General features: G+C 37.2%; 1 protein-coding gene, 1 non-coding gene and 1 pseudogene across 4 annotated transcripts in view; 2 read left to right on the top strand and 1 right to left on the bottom strand.

Annotated features, from left to right (window-relative positions):
* SPAG9 (sperm associated antigen 9) overlaps nucleotides 1–23,382 on the top strand; it is a 153,843-nt gene that overhangs the window by 59,832 nt on the left and 70,629 nt on the right. For all 3 annotated transcript variants that reach the window (XM_065911018.1, XM_065911017.1, XM_065911016.1), the window contains exons 3-5: nucleotides 3,747–3,817; nucleotides 12,457–12,551; nucleotides 18,456–18,606. In XM_065911018.1, coding sequence (XP_065767090.1) covers nucleotides 3,747–3,817; nucleotides 12,457–12,551; nucleotides 18,456–18,606 — 317 coding nt within the window. The remainder of the gene's footprint in view (nucleotides 1–3,746; nucleotides 3,818–12,456; nucleotides 12,552–18,455; nucleotides 18,607–23,382) is intronic.
* On the bottom strand, nucleotides 16,536–16,695 carry LOC136150495 (U2 spliceosomal RNA; annotated as a pseudogene).
* On the top strand, nucleotides 22,873–22,958 carry LOC136150458 (small nucleolar RNA SNORD86). Its single transcript, XR_010659878.1, has one exon. It is a non-coding gene; the product is annotated as a small nucleolar RNA SNORD86 (small nucleolar RNA).

Below are 23,382 nucleotides of genomic sequence, written 5' to 3'. Positions count from 1 at the left end.
ATATAAAGTACCTAGGACAGTGCATGGTACATGACAAGTACTGTGTATTTCTGACTGTTAGTGATGGCGATTGATATAAATTTATTTATGAACTTATACAAAGCTAGTTGATGAAAATGAGGCACTACTGTTGTGCACAAATTTGAAATGAGGGTTATGGATGATCATTTCAGTTCAGTTGCTCAGTCGTGTCTGACTCTTTGCGACCCCATGGACTGCAGCACACCAGGCTTCCCTGTCCATCACAAACTCCTGGAGCCTACTCCAACTCGTGTCCCTTGTGTCAGTGATGCCATTCAACCATCTCATCCTCTGTCGTCCCCTTCTCCTCCTGTCTTCAATCTTTCCCAGGATCAGGGTCTTTTCCAGTGAGTCAGTTCTTTGCATCATGTGGCCAAAGTATCGGAGTTTCAGTTTCAGCATCAGTCCTTCCAATGAATTTTCAGGACTGATTTCCTTTAGGATGGACTGGTTGAATCTCCTTGATGTCCAAGGGAGTCTCAAGAGTCTTCCTCATCACCACAGTTCAAAAGCATCAATTCTTCGGCGCTCAGCTTTCTTTATAGTCCAACTCTTACATCCATACATGACTAATGGAAAAACCATAGCTTTGACTGGATGGACCTTTGTTGGTAAAATAATGTCTCTGCTTTTTTATATGCTGTCTAGGTTTGTCATAACTTTTCTTCCAAGGAGCAAGTGTCTTTTAATTTCATGGCTGCAGTCACCATCTGCAGTGATTTTAGACCCCCCAGAAATAAAGTCTGTCACTCTTTCCACTCTTTCCCCATCTATTTGCCATGAAGTGATGGGACTGGATGCCATGATCTTAGTTTTCTGAATGTTAAGTTTTAAGCCAACTCTTTCACTCTCCTCTTTCGCTTTCATCAAGAGGCTCTTTAGTTCTTCTTTGCTTTCTGCCATAATGGTGGTGTCATCTGTGTATCTGAGGTTATCGATATTTCTCCTGGACTTGCCTGGTGATGGTAAAGTGTCTGCCTACAATGTGGGAGACCCGAGTTCGATCCCTAGGTCGGGAAGATCCCCTGGAGGAGGAAATGGCAATCCACTCTAGTACTCTTGCCTGGAAAATCCCATGGACAGAGAAGCCCGGTAGGTTACAGTCCATAGTGTTGTAAAGATTTGGACATGACTGAGTGACTTCACTTTCTTTCTTTTCTTTTCCCGGCAATCTTGATTCCAGCTTGTGTTTCATCCGGCCTGGCATTTCGCATGATGTACTCTGCATAGAAGTTCAATAAGCAGGGTGACAATATATAGTCTTGACGTACTCCTTTTCCTCTTTGGAACCAGTCTGTTGTTCCATGTCCAGTTCTAACTGTTGCTTCTTGACCTGCAGACAGATATCTCGGAAGGCAGGTCAGGTGGTCTGGTATTCCCATCTCTTGAAGAATTTTCTACAGTTTATTGTGATCCACACAATCAGAGGCTTTGGTGTAGTCAATAAAGCAAAAGTAAATGTTTTTCTGGAACTCTCTTGCTTTTTTGATGGTCCAGCAGATCTCTGATTCCTCTGCCTTTTTCTAAATCCAGCTTAAACATCTGAAAGTTCACAGTTCTTGTACTGTTGAAGCCTGGCTTGGAGAATTTTGAGCATTACTTTGCTAGCGTGTGAGATGAGTGCAGTTGTGCGGTAGTTTGAACATTCTTTGGCATGCCTTTCTTTGAGATTGGAATGAAAACTGACCTTTTCCATCCTGTGGCCACTGCCGAGTTTTCCAAATTTGCTGGCATATCGAGTGCAGCACTTTCACAGCATCATCTTTTAGGATTTGAAATAGCTCAGCTGGAATTCCATCACCTCCACTAGCTTTGTTGTGGTGATGCTTCCTATGCCCGCTTGACTTTGCCCTCTAGGATTTCTGGCTCTAGGTGAGTGATCACATGATCGTGTTTATCTGGGTCATGAAGATCTTTTTTTGTTTGTCAGGTCCATACCATTTCTGTCCTTTATTGTGCTCATCTTTGCATGAAATGTTCCCGGTATCTCTGATTTTCTTGAAGTCTTTCTCTAGTCTTTCCCATTCTATTGTTCTCCTCTGTTTCTTTGCATTGATTGTTGAGGAAGGCTTTCTTATCTCTCCTTGCTATTCTTTGCAATTTTATTTTAGCCTCAGTCTCCAGTTTTTTGTTTTGGTTGCACAATTTGAGGAAAATTTTGATTCATATAGATAGCAGTTAAAAACACTTAGGGTTCAATCAGTTTTAAGATTATGCTTTTAGAACAAGTTAATTGACAAAAAATAGTAGAAAATGTTTATATTGAAATTGTTACTAAATACAATATCTACATTTGGTTGGATTTCTTGTTTTTAAAGAAAAATCACAGAAGCTGCACTAAAATTTTTTATGGCTTCAGTATCTGTTGTGTTATCACAGAACAGCTGCCTTACAGATTTACTTTTTGTTGCTTTCAGCCACAAGGTGAGATGGACAGCTCACGTCCTCAGGCCTTCCCTGACCCGATAAAGTGTGACTCTATGGCTACTGTAGTGTGTGTACTTATTGTTGCAAATTTAATGAGCCAACACATAGGCTTGATTAAAAACAAATTGAAAGTCAGAGCTACACTTTTCCTAATTCATGGGATATTTTCAAGGTACTCAAATAAAGGTGAACAGTAGAGCTACACAAATAAAAAAACATGAGTTTACTAGTCAGCACAAGTTATGTGTTATGTGGTGTCTGGCATGTTAATATTAGGCATATAAAAACATTTATGTATATGCTGTTACAGTTCATAGTAGTTAACTCTTAGAGCCAGCTGATGCAGTCACCAGCTGTCTCTTATAAACCATCTTGCATGTTTGTAGCCGGCTGACCCTTATACCAAGAGAACGTTTCCACCTATACTCATGCTTTCAAACAGACTAACGTGAGTATCTTGACAAACTCCTTTAGCACCAGCTTTACTTCCCACCAGCCGACTGTCTCCCACTGCTCCTTAATCAGCCTGAGCTCCTCCAGACTGGCCAGTCTCTCCTCTGGCTCGCCGGTTCCACGGTGTTGTGTTCCCTTCTCTGTGGTTGTAGTACTTGCCTGCTATAGTCCCATTACTATCTGTCTTGAGTACTGTAATTTCTTCCTGGTCCTGCTTAGGTTCCATTTTCTCTCAGAATCATTTCTCCCTGATACCATTCTTTTCTCTGAAATCCTGTCCTGACACTGTAATCTTGGGACCTAAATTTTATTTTTAAAATATCAAAGTTGTGCTGTCCCAACTTAGTGCCACTCACAAACTCCGTCAGCAGAGGGAGCTAAATACAAGAAGGTGAGCCCCTGAAATTAAGATCTGAACTTAAAGTGCTGATACAAATAGTAACATTTCACATACTGCTCAGTGGTGAAAAAGAGGCGGAATACTATTCAGTGGTTTGGGGTTAGGCTCAGGTTAAGACTTCTGTGAGGAGATTTGTATAATCTTTTTCAAAGAGGTAATTCTGTATCATGTTAAAAACCTACTTAGATAAGGATGTTTATTACATAAGCATATTGGGAGAAGCAGTAAGATATTTAGTCTTTTTAAAAATATTCTGTTTATTCCCTCTTCAAAAATTGTATTAAGGACATGAAGCAAGGTCACTAGCCTTGTGAAGAATTTCATATGGAGTAACGAGGCTTGAAGTGTCCAAGGATTATGGATAACCCATTCCAAGTTTTAAAGATAGAATTTTCAAGTAAATTTTTTATTTGGTTTTGATTAAGTGTATGTATCTTAATTTCAGTTAGCAGACTTGAAGAAAGAGAAGCGGAACTGAAGAAAGAATATAATGCCTTGCATCAGAGACACACTGAGGTGGGTTTCTAGGTTGGTTCTTACCATACTAACATTAAGATAAAGAAATTAATGCTAGAAAATATGTTTTAATTTTTCTTTGAAAATCAGCCAGTATTATCCTTGGGGGTTATTATTCGCGAAGACTTTGAATTTCATGTAGCATTCACTTAGTTACCAAATGCTGACTTTAATGTCTTTTATCTAGAGTTAACTTTTCATGCTATGAATAATGTAATTATTAAGGCATTTCCAATAATTATGTTTTTGACTGGTTGAGTAAAAACTCGTACATATTAAAAAGTATACATGATACTAATATGAGAGAATTGATAAGTTTATAACTTATTTTGATACCTGTTGGGAAATACTGCATTGTTAAATTGTTGGTCAGAGTCTATACATTTTTAATACAGTATAAAGTACTTAATTTGAATTAAGCTCATAACAAATAGCAAACAAATTATAATGTCTTAAAATGACTCTAAAACAGGTTTTCTGCATGAAGTTTCAGTGTTTTAGATTAACATCTCTAGCACATAATCTCTTCAAAGCAAGTTAGAAAATGTACTTGAGGGTTTTTTTAAACTCCTTTTTATGATTCTCTGTCAGCCTTTCCTGTGTTGCCTTTGTTTCTTTCTGTTTCCTTCATGTGAAAATTGTGAACTGGGGTTCACATACTTAAACAGAATTTTCATAGACACATGCACTGTTACATGAAAAATATAATTGCTCTCTTTCTAGTCCAATCTTTCCCATGATACAGATGGTTACAGTCTTTAGCCTCCATTTTCCTTTTAGTATTAGGGGTCATCTCTTATCCTGCCTCCGGGAGGGACCTATATTGTTGCTGTTAAGTTATATAAAACCCCACTGCCATCAGTTTCATTTGTTTTTGAGAGTAATGTTCTTTTAACACCTTCCACTCCTTGTTGGAATTTCTTCCTGGCATGTGAGGTTTATTACTGTTTTAGCTAACATAGCCATGTACCAAGCATGAAGTGTCACGGAATTTGAGTGGTAAAGGAAAAAGATTGGCCACAGAGGGCTGGAACCATAGAGCTCTGGGAAAACAGAAACAACTTACAACAAACAACAGCCTTTTCAGTATGAAAAAATAACCACATTTTAATAAGATGATATTTGGTACATATTAAGACTGTTAAAAAACAATTGGTTGTTAAAGGTTTATTGTTTGTTCTTTTCACACCATTCATTTCATGCCCTAACAGTGCCCTGTACTGGTAGTTCTTATCAATGCTGATAATTACAAATATGTTTGGAGGAATAGGTTTATGTGCCATAAATAATTGATAGTGATGAATAATGAATTATGTTGTTTTTTTATTGAAGATTTTCATTAACCTTTGTAATAATTGAGAATTGTTAAATTGAAATATGTCTAAAATATATACTGTCTTGAAAAAGTCATTGTAAAGTGAAATTTCATATTTTCTCTCATATATGTACGTATTTTTTATATTTCTATTCTTTCAGAGAAGAACAGTCTAAAAGAAAAAAAGAAGGATCTCAGGAAAATCTTAAATACCAAGGCAGAGAGTTGGGCCTGTCTAATAACTGTGACAAATCTTACATGTAGCATTTTCACAGGATCCCCTCCTTCAGTCATAAGCAGCTTCTGTCCTGTGATAGGCTCTCTGTAGTTTGCTCTGCCTCGAGGAATGTTTATATGACACAGATATGGCTTCTTTAAAATGTGTTTGTGTGTTTATACATCTGTACTAGAAATACCATTCAATTAGCAATTATAAATTGCTATCCAATGCTGAAGAACTAGGTCCTTTGAAGGTAATTTTGAAAACCTTCAGAGAAAGGAAGTCTGAAGGGTTTAATCTTTCCACTGTTACTTCTAACTCAGTAACCTTTTTTATAGGTACACAAAAAAGACAGCACTTTTATCAAACATGTTTGCTGCTTAAGGAAAATCTCGGGCTTGTTTCGTAATATGAATAACTGCTCTCTAATCAAATTCAAAATTATATACACATTATTGAATTTGCTTAAAAGGACAGTGGAGGAAATATACATACCCATTAATCACCAAAAACTTCAACCCTTGTCTTACTCCAGGGAGTATTTAAATGTATTCTCATCTTATCCTCTGAGCAAACTCTTTATCACCCACCGCCATTTTACAAACTGAAACTTAAAAGATAATATGGAGTGATTTGTCCCAAATGCTATGCTAGTATGTGACTGGATTTGAATCTAGGTCTCTCTGATTCCCTTTTCCTGAATTTTCAGTGCTTTTAAGTTATGAAACACATGGATGTTAAATGCACTAGAAAATTTTCTGTCTCTTTGTTTCATGGTGTCTCAACCATTTTAAGAATTGTGGCCTTGTGGATATACTTACTGAACTGCATATGGAAAGATTAAAGGCCAACAGAATTAAAAGGATTCATGCTATTTGTCTCCAAAATCTCTCTTTTTGCCTTGTTTTTCTAATAACTGTTGTCTTGCATTTCAGTTTTAGCCACAGCTAAATCAGCCTCTGCTGAGAAGATTTCTCTAGGCGGGAGGGGAATTGAGATGTTCTAAACAACGTGCTTGGGATCCTTCTCCATGCCTTCAGCAACTTGTTGCTGAATTGACTCCTGAATATGTGTGAATTAATATGCATACCTGAGAAAATTGAGAGTTGCAGTTCTGAGATCAGGAGTGATGGGTCTAGTGGACCCAAAATAGATTATATAAAATATATTCTGTTTTACTTTTGTACCTCTCTTTTCTACCTTGCAGCATTCATTGCCCAATACTCAGTTGGTTTTGTTTTGTTTTTAATAAAAAGCAGAGCTACTCTGTGAAGCCCTGTAATTACAATTTAAATTTTTATGTATGATTTATTTTATCTACTTTTTTGTGCTTATATAGAACATAGTGCTTATATAGAATATACTTCAGACATCAGGCGATGCCTTAGAATGTGGGATTTTCTTGTGGGTGTGAGGAAAAAAGGACAGCGAGCTTACTGCCTGCCTCCAGAATTGACTGAAACAGCACCTAGATATACCACGAGTCTGATAATGCTTAACTGCTCTGATGACTGAGTCAGATGGATCTGAGTTCTGGCCGCAAAGCCAACTAGCTACTGACAGAACACAGTTAATCATTAACTAGCTGGTCAAATTGGACAAGTTATTTTAACCTCCTTAAAATGGAGTTAATCTAGAAAGTCATATTATTATTGTGAGGATTAATTGAAACAATAGCTCTACATGGATTAGCTGATTTGTAGATGGTGATCAATAAGTATTAGCAGCCATTTTGTTTTTGTTCCTTTGTCCTATTAAGTGCTAGTTTAATTGGGTTAAAACCAGTTTCATTATGTAGACCATTTTGGAATGTTAGGATACTGTATCTCCAGTTACTTGGGATCACTTTTTTGATTGGGAATTGGTTTGGAATTCAACATCTAAATTAAAAATTTTTTAATTTATTTAAGACAGGAGTCAATCTGTAGAACAACCTATTTGGGGTAGAACCAGTTCTGTATCTTTGCATTTTATTTAACCTTTTTATTTTTCTATATTGAAAAATAGATTATTATAGAAGCAATTTAGGAGAGATTTCTATTCATTTCAATCCCTAAGGGAACTTAGAGTCTTCATTTGAATGACTCAAATTCATATGGTTACTTTCCATTATTAAAGAATTCAATTTAGATTTTCTAAAATCTTTTGAAAATTTAAATTGATATTTTTGGTCTGACCATCACTTTGTTATGCTAGTCTCATTTAAATTTCTTCCTCACTTGAAGTTTTTCCTGATACTAGAAGGAAGCAGCTCAGCATTTCTGCCTTACTGACACAAACACAAAAATTGTATTTCTGCAGAACTGTTGGAAAAGAGAAAATATTTAAACAAATTATGTAAATTTAAAAGCTTTTAAAAATGCTTTCATATACATATCTGTGTGATTATATATTCATTTTTCTTTGCCTGATACACTTCTTATTTGGGCTAATTTTAACTTGGGGAACAGCCTGGTTGATTCTTTTATATTTGATTTGATGGCATTACCCATCTTAATCAATATATCAGACTTCTTGTTTATCTGAAGTAAAAAAACGCTTTCAAATTGATTTATATATGTCTTAATTTTTATATATGCTTCCATACCAAGTGTAAATTTCACAAATACTTATTATTTATTTGGCTACACTGTGCAGCTTGTGGGATCTCACTTAGTTCCTCAACCAGGGATTAAATTCAGGCCACAACAGTGAAAACATGGAATCCTAACCACTAGACCATCAGGGAACTCCTGACAAAACCATACTTCTTAAAAATAAATTTTTAAAACTTGTTTAAATTTTCCTTCAAAAAAAAAAAACAAAAAATAAATTTTCTTTCAGTAGCTATCCTTTTAATATTGCTACAATGCATATTTTAAGTTATTTGAAGTTGAAACCTATCTTCATGCAGCTAAAGTTTAGCAACTTACAAAGCTATTCCATGCTGTAATTTTAAAATTCTAGGAATATTCTCCTTTTCTTGCCTATTCTTGATATTTACATTTCTTTAAATTGTGGGAATGTAAGTTGGTTTAGCCACTGTGGAAAATAGTATGGAGTTTCCTCGAAAACTAAAAATAAAATTATCATATGATCCAGCAATCCCACTTCTGGGAATATATTCAGATAAAACTGTAATTCAAAAAGATACATGCACTCCTGTGTTTATAGCAGTACTAGTCACAATAGCCGCAGTGTGAACAATATGAAAAGGCAAAACGATAGGACACTGGGAGATGTACTTCCCAGGTCGGTAGGTGCTTACTATGCTACTGAAGAGAGCTATTTCTGGAGAAATAGCTCCAGAAATATTGAAGAGTCTGAGCCAAAGCAAAAACAAAACCCAGTTGTGGATGTGACTGGTGATGGAAGTAAAATCTGATGCTGTACAGAACAATATTGCATAGGAACCTGGAATGTTAGGTCCGTGAATCAAGGTAAATTGGAAGTGCTCAAACAGGAGATGGCAAGAGTGAACATCGACATTTTAGGAATCAGTGAACTAACATGGGCCAGAATGGGCGAAATTCATTCAGATGACCATTATATCTACTACTGTGGGCAAGAATCCCTTAGAAGAAATGGAGTAGCTCTCATAGTCAATAATACATAGCCAAATACATAGCCAAAATACAGTACTTGGGTGCAGTCTCAAAAATGACAGAATATTCTGTTTGTTTCCAAGGCAAACCATTCAGTAATACGGTAATCCAAGTCTATACCCTGACCAGTAACGCTGAAGAAGTTGAAGCTGAATGGTTCTACGAAGACCTACAAGACCTAGAACTAACACCAAAAAAAGATGTCCTTTTCATCACTGGGGACTGAAATGCATAAGTAGGAAGTCTAGAGATACCTGGAGTAACAGGCAAGTTTGGCCTTGGAGTACAAAATGAAGCAGGGCAAAGGCTAACACAGAGTTTTGCCAAGAGAATGCACCGATCATAGCAAATACCCTCTTGCAACAATACAAAAGATGACTCTAAACATAGACATCACCAGATGGTCAATACTGAAATCAGATTAATTATATTCTTTGCAGCCAAAGATGGAGAGGCTCTTTACAGTCAGCAAAAACAAGACCGGGAGCTGACTGTGGCTCAGATCATGAACTCCTTATAGTAAAATTCAGACCTAAATTGAAGAAAGTAGGGAAAACCACTAGATCTTTCAGGTATGACCTAAATCAAATCCCTTATGATTGTACAGTGGAAGTGACAAATAGATTCAAGGGATTAGATTTGATAGAGTGCCAGAAGAATTATGGATGGATGTTTGTAACATTGTACAGGAAGCAGTGATCAATCAAGACCATCCCCAAGAAAAAGGCAAAATTGTTGTCTGAGGAGGCCTTACAAATAGCTGAGAAAAGAAGAGAAGCAAAAGGCAAAGGAGAAAAGGAAAGATATACCCGTTTGAATGGAGAGTTCCAAAGAATAGCAAGGGGAGATAAGAAAGCTTTCCTAAGTGATCAATGCAAAGAAATAGAGGAAAACAATAGAATGGGAAAGACTAGAGATCTCTTCAAGAAAATTAGAGATACTAAGGGAACATTTCATGCAAAGATGGACACAATAAAGGGCAGAAATGGTATGGACCTAACAGAAGCAGAAGATACTAAGACGATGTGACAAGAATACACAGAAGAACTATACAAAATAGATCTTCATGACTCAGATAACCAACCATGATGGTGTGCTCACTCACCTAGAGCCAGGCATCCTGGAGTGTGAAGTCAAGTGGGCTTTAGGAAGCATCACTGTGAACAAAGCTAGTGGAGATGATGGAATTCCAGTTGAGCTATTTCAAATCCTAAAAGATGATGCTATAAAAGTACTGTACTCAATATGCCAGCCAATTTGGAAAACTCAGCAGTGGCCACCACTAGAAAAGGTCAGTTTTCATTCTGTTCCCAAAGAAAGGCAGTGTTCAAACTAAATGTTCAAAATGTTCAAGCTACCACACAATTGCACTCATCTCACATGCTAGCAAAGTACTGCTCAAAATTCTCCAAGCTAAGCTTCAAAACTATGTGATCTGAGAACTTCCAAATGTTTAAACTGTATTTAGAAAAGGCAGAGGAACCAGATATCAAATTGCCAGTATCCATTGGATCATAGAAAAAGCAAGAGAATTCCAGAAAAGGATCTATTTCTGCTTCATTGACTATGCTAAAGTCTTTGTATTGATCACAACAAACTATGGAAAATTCTTCAAGAAATGGGAATACCACCAGACCACCTTACCTGCCTCCTGAGAAACCTGTATGCAGATCAAGAAGCAGCAGTTAGAACTAGACATGGAACAATGGACTGGTTCCAGATTTGGAAAGGCATTTGTCAAGGCTTTATATTGTCACCCTGCTTATTTAACTTATATGCAGAATACATCATGAGAAATGCCAGACTGGATGAAGCACAGGTTGGAGTCAAGATTTCTGGAAGAAATATCAACAACCTCAGTTAAGCAGATGACACCACCCTTACGGCAGAAAGTGAAGAGGAACTGATGAAAGTGAAAGAGGAGGATGAGTAAAAAGCTGCCTTAAAACCAACATTCTAAAAACTAAGATCATGGCATCTGGATTCATCATGTCATGGCAAATAGAGAAACAATGGAAACAGTGGCAGACTTTCTTTTCTTGGTCTCCAAAATCATTGTGAATGTTAACTGCAGCCATGAAAATAAAAGATGCTTGCTCCTTGGAAAAAAAGCTGTGACAAACCTAGGCAGCATATGAAAAAGCAGAGACATTACTTTCCCCACAAAGGTCCATCCAGTCAAAGCTGTGTTTTTTCCAGTAGTCATGTATGGATGTGAGGGTTGGACCATAGAGAAAGCTGAACGCTGAAGAATTGATGCTTTTCAATTGTGGTGTTGGAGAAGACTCTTAAGAGTCCCTTGGACAGCAGGGAGATCAAACCATTTCAGTCCTAAAGGAAATCAGTCCTGAATATTCATTGGAAGGACTGATGCTGAAGCTGAAGCTCCAATACTTTGACCACGTGATGCAAAGAACTGACTCATTGGAAAAGACCCTGATGCTGGGAAAGATTGAAGGCAGGAGGAGAAGGGGATGACAGAGGATGAGATGGTTGGATGGCATCACCAACTCGGTGGACATGGGTTTGGGTGGAATCCGGGGGTTGGTGATGGACAGGGAAGGCTGACATGCTGCGGTTCATGGGGTTGCAAAGACTTTGTCGGACACAACTGACCGACTGAACTGAACTGAACTGACATGTTTTAATACCAGGTTTGGGTCTCTTAAAAGTGGAACTATATCAAGAATCAAATCAGGGACTTGGTTGGTCCAGTGACTAAGACTCCATGCTCCCAATGCAGCGGGCCTGAATTCCATCTCTTGTCAGGGAACTAGACTCCACATGCTAAAACTAAGACCCAGTGCAGCCAAAAAAAAAAAAGAATCAAATCAGACTGTAGAATTTCTTGACAGGTTTTATGCTTGATATTCTTGAAGTTTTCACTGCCATATTTAGCTTGCGTCTTACGGTTCCTTGTTAAAGAGTTAATGTGTTCTGGTTTTTCATTTGCTTCAGTTTGCTGCCATTTTTATATGATTATATTAAGTAATGATTCCAGTAAGTTAGCAGTCTAACATAGGAGAGAATATTTTAGCATTCTTTGAACTAAATCTGTAGTAAAAATAAATAAATATCTTGGTATTAAATTGAAAATTATCTTTACTCAAGCTTCAAGTTAATTTCTTTGTTGTTTCCCACTTTAGCAATGGATTTCTCAAGTGCCATCTGTCCCCTTTAATCAATAATCTCTTGTCAGTTCCTTCCCAATGTCTATATCTAATTTGTGTTATTCATGTAAGAATTATTTAATAGCATTACATATTGTAAGAAAATTTTTTTGCTATGTTAAGCAAAATGTTGGTTATTTTTCAGACTCTAGCATCCTTAAATGTAAGCATTTGCATATCCCTTTGAGAATAAAATAAAATTTCATCCTTAATATTCTTTAATATGGAACATGGGTAGTCTAATAAATAAGAAATTTATATTAAAAGGTTTCCTTTGTTAAAATGTTATACTTTTTTTCCAGGTATTAGTCTTAAAAAATTTTGTGTATTCTTTTGTTTCTTCAAAATAGATGATCCATAATTATATGGAACACTTAGAAAGAACAAAACTTCATCAGATCTCAGGGAGTGATCAGCTAGAATCCACAGCTCATAGTAGAATTAGGTAAGCTTTTTTTAATACATTTTTACCTTGGGAAAAAGGAAAATAAAATAACCTGTTTCTGTTTCTTTCTGTTCTTTAATCCTCAGACAATAGTTAGCTTTCTCCCTGCTGTAGTTGGAATGTTATAGGAGGGGGTAGCGTAGAAAAACAAAACAACTTTCACTAATGAAAAGGTATATTGATAGCCATTGTTTTCTGATACTTGACAAAGATTGTAGTAGGTTTAAAATTTTTATTTGTCAGAATGCTGTAAATTTTTCATTTCTCCTGTATAATTGGTTTAAAAGTCCTTTTTGCTACAGAGAGACATGTTTGAAAGGGTTAGCCAGACTTCTGTTTGATGTAGGAGTGTGAATAAATTATGTAGATCTCCAAGCATCGTAGCCAATGAGCTAAGCCAGGCCTCTTAGTGGGGAGGAAAATAGTTAATAGGCTGGCCTCTGCTCTGGATTGCTGCATAAATGCTAGGAGCAGCAGCTCTATGGTTATGAGGCGGTGAGAGCAGGATGACGTCAGCGCTTCGGAGCTGCAGCAGGATGGAGTGGAAAGCTGCTGCTGATGGCATTGTTTTTGTGGCAGCAGCTGAATGACAGATCCTCACTACAAAGATACCCCTCTGGCCCCTGTGTAGGCCTCCTGGTTCGGGTGTTTCACCATGCCAGCACAGCGCCATGAGTCCTGGATGCATGCTGCTGTTTGTGTTTGGCTTTGTTGGCGGGGCGGTGGTCATTAATTCTGCTATCTTAGTGTCTCTCTCCGTTTTGCTGCTTGTGCACTTTTCTATTTCTACCGGAGTGCCAGCTTTGACGCAGAACCTACCAAGGATACTCAGGTACTTCAGTCTCTCTTAGAAGTCCTTTTCTGGTTGGTTTTTCTTTTATGTTTAGCTTTATGGGTCTTCTTTGTAACCATTTATGTTGCAGATTGAAACAATGGAAAATGGCCTGAAGCTAAGACTTCTATTCTTATATATATTTATAGGCTATTGCTTAGGGATATGCTTTGTGTTTGGAAACCACCCACTTAAGAAAAGGATTTTCAGATCGTGCTTATACACAAATACAAGGTCAGAGTGGTCTTGTTTTAAGCAGAGGGTTCAACCAGTAAAGGAAAACAGGAGTGGAGCATTGGGTCCAAATTCACACAACCTCTACATGAGAGCATCTGAGCACTTAGAAACAAATATCTTTATGGTGGGACTTGTAGTTGATTAGACATAGGCCATAGGTGTTTATTTTGTTCCAATGATCCTTTGACTGTTGGAGGTTCAGGCATCCTTTTTGCAGTTTTTGATAGCAGTTCATGGGAACTGACAATGTAAATATTTTCCTCCTACAGCAAAACATATTTGAAGTGAAAGGATTTAAACCTTTTAGGGCAAGGAATTCATTTTTTCTCCCAATTATTTATGCATCAAAGTTGGAAAGCTTTACAAAGCCTATTCACTATTGTTTTGTCAGATGTTGCCTTTTCTTTGTAGGCTTGGGTAACAGATATCCATGTCTGCTTGTGGGGATATCGTTAATCTCTGTAGCTTTTCTTCTGGTCCCTGTACTTGCATGCTGCAAGAACCATCTTCTGCATTTTAGAGGTTTAATGTTGTGGTTTCTTTTGTTTTCTAACTCACCAAGATAAAAATTTGATTTGTTGAGATTTCTGCTTCGTGTGTGGTTTTTAAATGAAGGTTCATAATGTATAGCTTTTATTATATCAATGTTTACTTAAAACTCAACTCCTAATTGTGGACTTAAAGAGAAATTAAAGTAGTAAATTCTCTCATCCTCATGTTCAACATTAGTTTAAGATCCAGATGAAATTAAATTTCATCCGTGGTCTTAAAACTTGGCCATTTATTTATTTTTTTCCTGATTTTATAAAAACTGGGAGCAATCTTATTGCTTTGTGTACATTTTAGTACATAAAGGATTTGTGTGTCTGTATATACAGGCTTTCAGAAAATTGAAACACAAGAACATATAGACTATTAAAGTAAGATTAATTTTAAAGGGATGTCCTAGGTTTCAGTTCCATCTATGAAGCCAGTACTGTGCAGTGGATAAGAGGTTCAGAGTTGAACTACCAGGCTATAAATGCTCTGCCACACATGAGCTATGGGACTTTTGGCAAATTACTTAATCTCTGTATCCGAGTTTCCTCCTTTGAGCTTCTTACCCCATTGAGTCATTTTAAAAATTACATGAGATGATTATTTTGTATCTAATCAGTTAAAGATATATTGTAAATTAAAAAGTAAATAATTTTCATAATCATTTATCTTTACTCCATTTTTAGTAAAACTATATCAGCTCTAGCTATTTTATTCATAAAATAACATGATTAAATTCAAGGAGTTTCTTGATACAAAAGTTGCTGTTGATCTGAATGAAGAAAGATATCAAAGTCTTTAATATTAAGATTGGCTTCCCAGTGGTGCTAGTGGTTAAGTACCTACCTGCCAGTGCGGGAGACTTAAGAGAGGTGGGTTCCATCCCTGGGTCAGAAATATCCCCTGGAGGAGGATGTGGCAATCCAGATCTCCAGTACTTTGGCTGGGGGAATCCCATGGACAGAGAAAGACTGATGGGCTACAGTCCATGGGTGCAAAGACTTAAACATGACTGAAGTGCAGTTGTCAAGAAGTAATAGTTCCAGGGAATGTACATGGGTCTTGGAGTCAAAACAGGCCTGACTTTGAATCCCATGTCTTCCAATTACTAGTGCCCAAAGTCTCTGAGCATCACTTTTTCTAATCTGAAAACAGGGAAAATAATTCTTACTTATTTGTGAGGATTAAATGAGGATATGTAAATAAATCATCCATTTCAGTGTTTGCCACATTGGTGGGTGTTGAACAAATGTTATCTTTTTACTGCTCTTTATGCATATATATAGTAGATTTTATTTATGATTATTTGTTTTAAATGGAAATAAAAATATTTAAAGACATATTTGCAAAGTTATTTATGCACATAGGTAATATTTAAAAAACCAATTTAAAAATGGATGTATGACAGTTTAAAAAATAGATGTAATAAGAATTCTGATGGCTGATTCTGATATTTTTGTTTCTTGACAGTAGTAGCATTATTGAAACACCTAGCGTTTAAATCTGCCACTTGATAATTTCATTCTTTGGTTTCTTCTGTGAGTTTTACTGAAGCATTTAATATATAGTTAAATATATAGTTAGTTTATATTTATATATAAATATATAATATATATTTAATATGTAGAGTATCAAATATACATACCAATATAGTACAGGACCTAATGTTCTCTTTTCAGGGTTTCCCTTTGAAAATAGGACTCTAATTAAGATGCATAATTATATATCCTTCTCCCTCCCTCCCAAGTCAGTAAAAAAAAAAAGAGGGAAGAGTGGTGTGTAGTGATACTGTTTGTCCAGAGTTGAAACAGTATAACCCAGATCGTCACTGACCCTCTTGACAGCTGTCAGTTTCTGAAGAAAACTGCTCTCTCTGTAGAGCAGTTTCTGGAGGAAAATAAAAGCATGTAAAGGTTTGAATTCTACTCGTATTTTGGACTGTAGATTTTGTAGTTAACAGAAATGGGAAAGTAAAGCTTGAACTCCTAGCTGACTCCTTCCCCCAGTAGTTTTACACTTTTCCAGTATGTGACATGTGTGAAAATGATTGTGTTATCATTCATAAAGGATTATAACTCTCATGACTGGCCTGTGTTTTTATTTCTGTTGGCAGTGTGATAAATTCCAATAAAGTTTGTATTACTTTTCTTTGCATTTGGGATCAGAGAGCTTTCCATTAAATTCCATCTGATTAAATTCTTGATCACTTTTTTGCTTAAGTCATCAATATATGTTAAAAAGAATAAGTAATCTAGTAAGTCTAAGATCCTTAGATTTTCAGTTCCCAGAAGAAGTTGCCTGTCCCAAATTTCCGGTCATTGTCACCATCGTTTGATGAAATAAAGGGCGTTTTAAAATCAAGCAGAAAAGATGGGGGAAAGGGGTGAATCATTCTCAAGAAAGAACAGGTTCTACAATAAGTGGAAACGTACGTGTATAATGTGTTCTGTATTATTCAGTAAGGATATGATAAATAATGCCTCTTTTTGCTGTGGATTTATACTACACTTGATCTTAGCCAAAAGGCTGAGAAGCGATTTTTGCTGTGGATTTATGAAAGTTTTTTTTGCTGAACCAGCAGTTGGGAATAACTTGTATAAACAGAATAGCTGACTGCTCTGTTATTTGGTGGTTCTGGCTGGTCATAAAGACAAGCTTAGATTTGGTTTTAAAATGTAACCTTTTATTGTGCTGCCTATGTGTGTTTGAATTTTTCTCCCAAATCAAATAGGAAAAGTACCCCAAGTGTGAAGAAGTGATAATAGTTAACTTTGATAGAGAAAAGTCCTGTTCTGTTTCTTTGTGCTTACAGCTTTAATAGAATACAATCTCTCAACCCTTTTGCTTCCCCTAATCTTTAAGTTGTTTGACAGTTGTACTAATTCTTCCTGATTGTTATTAGGAATGAAAGCAATGTACCCTTCGTGTTCAATGAGGGCACATTTCACAAGTGGCTTAAAGTTTCTTAGTATAAAGATAAGCTTACAGAATAAAGATTTATTTAGAAAAACTGAATATTCCCCAACTTTTATGTATAATCTCAGTGTTCCGGTTCTTACAATTTTACCAGAAGCTCCAAACCTTTAGTGTCTGGTTTCTAACAAATTTCCATTTGAGTTAATGACCCAGGAAGAACCAGGCTTGCTTCTACTTTTTAAAACCCTTTGTATTAACAAAGGATGTGTTTCTCTCTCAAGTTCTATTATTAAAATTGAAACGCTTATTCACTGAAATTTCCCACAAAGCATTGGAAACTCTACAGTTTTTGATAGAATCTTTGGGCGTCCTTGTTTGGAAAAACTGACAGTTGTATTGTCATACATACTGTGATGAAAAGGAACTCATACAGAAATAATATGAGTTCCTGGAGAAAAATACGGTTTTCCTACTTTAGGGGGTAAAACTCTAGGGGCAAAAAAAAGCTCAACCTAAAAGCTGAGAATTATGCTTTACTCAGGGACGTTTCTAAGGATTATAGTCCGTAGGGGCAGCCTCTCGGATAGCTCTGAGGAACTGTCCCAAACAAGCAAGGGAGGAACTCAGATACTCAGGAGTTTTTGCTAATTACAAAAGACAAACCTCTCAAGTTAATGATTTTAGTGCTTTTCTATGCTTGGGAAGATAGAGGAGTCTGGGCTCACTGAAATTATTTCTTTGATATGCATCTTAACCACTTAGGGTCAGTATCCCGTTTTTCTCCATCCTGAATTCCTCTCAGGGCACTTTGTCCAGACTGGCTACAGTGGCTTAATGGCTGAATGGCAGACAGCATTCTATTCTTTCTTGATTGAAATGGCAGGCAACATTTTTTAGTACATGTTCTTTTGACTATTTAATCAGTAGGCCTGATTTAAACCATGTATTCATTTTCCTCAAGGCAGAAAAAGCATACCCTAAAAAGACTTGGGTAAGTATTTAGGGATTAATATGAGAAATTGGAAAGCCTAGAGAAGCAGGAGTGGGGGTCGTTTGCAGTTCCCTAGGGCTGACCTAAGCATGAGTGAAACTGTAGCAGCTCCCCTTGCTGTGAAATCACACCATAGACTGCTTCCTGAGTAACTTAAGATTTTCTAAACTATTTTTTTTTACTACCTTTCTTAATTGATTTCTTGGGGCTTAATTTAAGTTCTGAGACTTCATCCTTTCTCTTTGGTAAGTCTACTTGTTCAGGTAGGCACACAATATTATTTAAGAGTGATGACTCTAAAGCAGTGACAGCCCAGGCTTATTACTTACAGTCATGATGAATAAAACTTAAAAATGAATTAATGCTTAGTTCTTCTGCCCTCTCCAAATAGAAAAGAACGTCCTATATCATTAGGGATTTTCCCTTTACCTTCTGGAGACGGATTGCTTACACCTGACACTCAGAAAGGTGGCGAGACCCCTGGATCAGAACAATGGAAATTTCAGGAATTAAGTCAACCACGTTCTCATACCAGTCTGAAGGTAAGCTTTATCCTATGAAAATCTTCAGTTTGTTTTATAAGCTTTCTTATCCAAATTGAAGTGCTAGACAACCAGAAGAGAATAAAATGAAATAGTATGTGTACATTTTATTTTGTAAAACTAATGCTTTTTTTAAATTGGAAATGAGCTCTTCCCAAAGAGTTTGTTTTGTATTACTCGTTTTTCAAGTTTTATAGGAAAACAGAGTCAAGCATTGTTACATCTTGATTGTCATACTAATGACCAACATTTCTATTTCATTTAGGCTGTTTCTATTTGATTTACATTATATGAATTTAGGATGGGGTGATCATTGAACCTAACTTTGTTTTTAAGAATTGAAAATCATTGCCACCTGAAATCCTTGGTTCACCGCTGGGAAGCTTCACAATTTAATAGCTTCACAATTTACTTAAAAAAAAGGAAACGGTAACCTACTCCAGTATTCTTGCCTGGAAAATTCTATGGATAGCGGAGTCTGGCAGGCTGCATTCCATGGGGTTGGTAGGAAAGAGTCAGACACGGCCGAGTGACAGCGTAACAGTTTCCTCGAAACCTTCATAAACCAATATCCAAAAATGCAGTGTGTTTAGCTAAAAAGGCCTGGTGTTCATTATAAATTATATTCTTGACCAAGAACTTGTTACAAAATAAGTTGTAAATATAAATCATAGTATTCTAAGAGTGGAGATATACTAATAATTAAAAATATTTGAAGTTATAGTCTATATCTTATAAAGTGGAATATTTATAAAGGGAACTGATTATAAAGGAACCTTGTTATGTTAGAAAATCTACTCTGTCATAAAACAAACAGACCACCTAAATGAATACAGTTGAGTTACTTACATCTTTATCTCTTTTTTCTGGTCTCTTTCTCCAAATTACTTATCGTGATTTAAATATTCAGGTAACTCTTTAAAAAAAATTTTTTTTAAAATTTATTTGGCTGCACTGAGTCTTAGTTGTGACATACAGGATATTTAGTTGTGGCATGTGGGTCTAGTTCGCTAAGAATAAACCCAGGCCCCCTGCATTGAAAGCTCAGATTCTTAGCCACTGGAGCACCAGGGAAGTCCCCTTAGATAGCTCTTATGATACCTCTAAAATATGAAGTCATTTACTTATTTATTTTGTTTGTCTCCACCAAGAATGTAAAATCCATGCGGTTTATTTACTGCCATGTCCCTAGCACTTAGAAAAGGTGCCTAGCACATAGTTGTCTCTCAGAACATGTTTGTCAAATGAATTATTTGTTCTAGATGTTAGAAAGATTCTTTTGACATAATGTAAATGGTCTGTTTCTCAGCTCTAGTAGGTAGAGGCATTTAGAATCATTTCACTGACCTTTGAAATGTGCTCAAAACAGTAAGAAGTAAATAAATATTTCATAGCTTTGCTCCCACTGCAAAGTATTTTTAACAGTAGGCCTAACCTCACATTTTTTCCATTCTTTGACAAGTTATAAACTGATTAACAGATGGATTTGAACAGGGGAGTCGTGTCCTCCCTAGGGATACTAAGGTAGGTATTCCCAAGAGAGGTTTTTAAAATAAAATCCAGTCTGTTTCTACTGTGGACATGGAGCCAGTAAATGAGATAAAGGCTTAACAGGACTTCCCCTGGTGGTCCAGTGGTTAAGAATCCACCAGCCAATGCAGGGGAAATGGATTAGACTCCCGGTTTGGGAAGATTCCACATGCTGTGGGGCAGCTAAGCCTATGTACCACAACTACTGAAGCCTGTGCGCCCTAGAGGCCATGCTCCACAAAAAGAGAAGCCACCACAATGAGAAACCTTGCACACCACAGTTAGAGAGGAGCCCCTGCTTGCTGCAACGAGAGAAAGCCCGCGTGTAGCAACAAAGACCCAATGCGGCCTCTCTTCCCACCCCAAAAGGGATAAATTTGTGAAATATGTCTCATAATCAGGACATATTTTACTATTTACTTAAGTCTTTGTTATTAGTCAGATGTCTTTCTCTAACTTTGCAAAAGCCTGGGAGTTGGGTTTAGAGTTCACATGTGGATTGCATTGAAGAAACATACTAGTCTTGGTTTCCATGTCTGACAGAAGTTGGACTAGATCGTCTCTATTGTAATGTGCTTTTCAACTTTCATTTCCCTAAGAACTTTGAAGATAACCTAGCTCTATTAAGAGTATGCTCATAATATTAATTTCACTAGCACTTTTGTGTGTGTGTGTGAAATAAGGTGAAATGTTGTGTGAGAAAACCAGGGAAACTTTGGCAGAAGAATGACAGAAAAGGAGATTTGCCCATGATTATAAATTTATGGACCTTTTTTGTTGCTTTATTGCAGATTTCTCACTGTGAGAGAGTTGTAGTCAACAAGGTTATATCTTCAGGTATACTATACCATTTAATATAAGGAACTTGAGCATCTGTAGATTTTGATATCCACAGGGAGTTCTGGAACAATCCCCTGCAGATAACAAGGGATAACTGTAATGGAATATCTGCCAAGACTGGTGCACCTAGAAAAATATACATGTTGTTCTTAAAAAACTTAAAAAGAAGTATTTGTACATATTTATTCCTTTGTTTATTGTATTCTTGTTGAGAAAATCAACAAAGAAACAAATAAATGAAAGCATGGAATTTCAAGTAGTGTTACATACTGTTTTTATAAAACAAAGTAAGGGGCTAGAGAATAGTAGTAAGAAGGGGTAATTAAGGAGTTTCTCTTGGAAGTGGTGACTGTGCCCTGAGAAGAAGATGCCCAGGCACATGGAAGGGTCAAGAGGAATATGTGCTTCAGGATGGCCAGGTAGCATCTGTAAAGGCCTCAAGGCGGGGACAGACCTTAGCATGTGGTTTTTTTTTCTGTTCATCCTATTCCTCTGAGACTTTAATTCTACCTACTGTACCAATGTGCCTTTTTTTTGCAATTATCAAAAATATCCATCTTTCTAAACATGGAAAATTCCCATTCTCTTGCTACATTGTAGCAGCACTTGATACATTTGAATACTTTCTGCTTCTTGAAGTGCCAGGATACTTCTCCCCACCCCCTCCCCACTCCCCCCAACCCCCCAGTCTCTGGTATTCTTCACAGGTCCTTTTCCTTTGCTGGTTTTGGACTTCTATATGTTGGAGTTCTCTGGGGCTTAAAGCTTAGCCCTCTGCTCTACTTAATCTAGGTAACTCAAGTTTCATGTCTGTAAATACCATCCACTCATCAGCTTTCACAAATCTTTATCTCTGACCTTGATCCCTTTCCTGAACTCCATACTTTTGCATCCAGTTGCTTTTCTTTATAGTTTTCCCACATACGCATTTGTATCCTGCTTAGGTTACCACCAGTAGAAGTATTCCGTCAAGGCCAATCTAAATGCCACAGCTTATATTGAAGCTTCACCTGACACCTTTTTGATGGTCCTCAAATCTAGTTTAGAGATCAGTTTAAAGCTGAAAGCAGAAGATTATTATACTGTATCACCAACAGAAATTTTTTTTTATTGGGGGGCTTCTAGTGAAATTGGTAAAAAGGAACTTCTTATGTTAAATGACATTTTCTGTTGAAAATGTTATAATAATGCTAAGGCTGGGGGCTTCCCTGTTGGTTCAGTGGTTCAGGCCTAATTGGAGATGTGGATGGAGGAGCAGATATACTAGGTATGATAGTTTATCTGAAGTAGTATAATACTGTTTGTAAAATAGACTTTTAAAATGACTTAACCAAACATTTCTTTAAAGTGTCCCTAACTGGGACTTCCCTGGTGTCTCAGCGGTAAAGAACCTGCCTGCCAGTGCAGGTGACACGGGTCTGGTCCCTGAGCTGGGGAGATGCCACGTGCTGTGGGGCATCTAAGCCTGTGCGCCGCAGCTGCTGAGCCTGTGCTCTAGAGCCCAGGAACCATAACTGCTGAGCCCACGTGCCACAGCTACTGATGCCCTTGCCCCCTAGAGTCCGTGCTCTACAGCGAGAGACGCCACCACAATGAGAATCCTGCGCACTGAAACTGGAGGGTAGCCCTTGCTTGCTGCAACTGGAGAAAAGCCCAGATAGCTGTGAAAACTCAGCAGAGCCCCAAAATAATAAATAAATAAACAAAAGTTAAAAAGCTAAGGTTGAAAATGGTCAAAAATGTTAGGGTAGGGTTGTTCCTCCGACTGAATTATATTTACAAAAAAAGGAAATAGTATAGTATGTAGGTTACTCAAGAAGTAAGTAGTTGTGGTTGGAGGAAAGCAAAAGGATATCTTGAGTTGCCAGGGTAAAGGGAAAAGTACTCTTAGAATGGGACATTCACGGTTGATCAGGGCTCCGTCACTTATAAACAGGCTTCTTGCTATAGGGTTGATGGCCAGTCCTAGTATCTGAATGATTTCCTGGGTCCAGCAAAGAGATCAGATTTCCAGACTCATTTTCCACTCTACCTTCATTGGCCAAGCAGCTACCAAGAACAGAAGCCACCTCTCCTAATACCTGGCAAAACAAAGGCAGTATTGCCTCACAAATTGATTGCTTCTCTGAGGTACCCTCCAGTGTATTTGGGGAGAAGCTTTGAGAACAAGTTGAGGAGGGACTGTCCTCCTATATGTAGGAGACTGAAGAGATTCCTCAAAAGAAATCTGCATGTCATGAAGGAGGCAATGATTCAGTAGCTGCTGAGATTGCTAAGAAGCTGGAGAAACAGAAGAAACACTTGAATAAGGAAAAGAAAAGGCTGGCTGCGATTGCCCTGGCGTCTTCAGAAAGCAGTAGTGCCCCGGAGGAATGAGGAGACAAGTAAAAGACCCCAAAAGAAGCA

The sequence above is a fragment of the Muntiacus reevesi genome, chromosome 18 (genome assembly GCF_963930625.1).
Source record: "Muntiacus reevesi chromosome 18, mMunRee1.1, whole genome shotgun sequence".
Lineage (NCBI taxonomy): Eukaryota > Metazoa > Chordata > Mammalia > Artiodactyla > Cervidae > Muntiacus > Muntiacus reevesi.
This window is presented reverse-complemented; position numbering and strand designations above follow the sequence as displayed.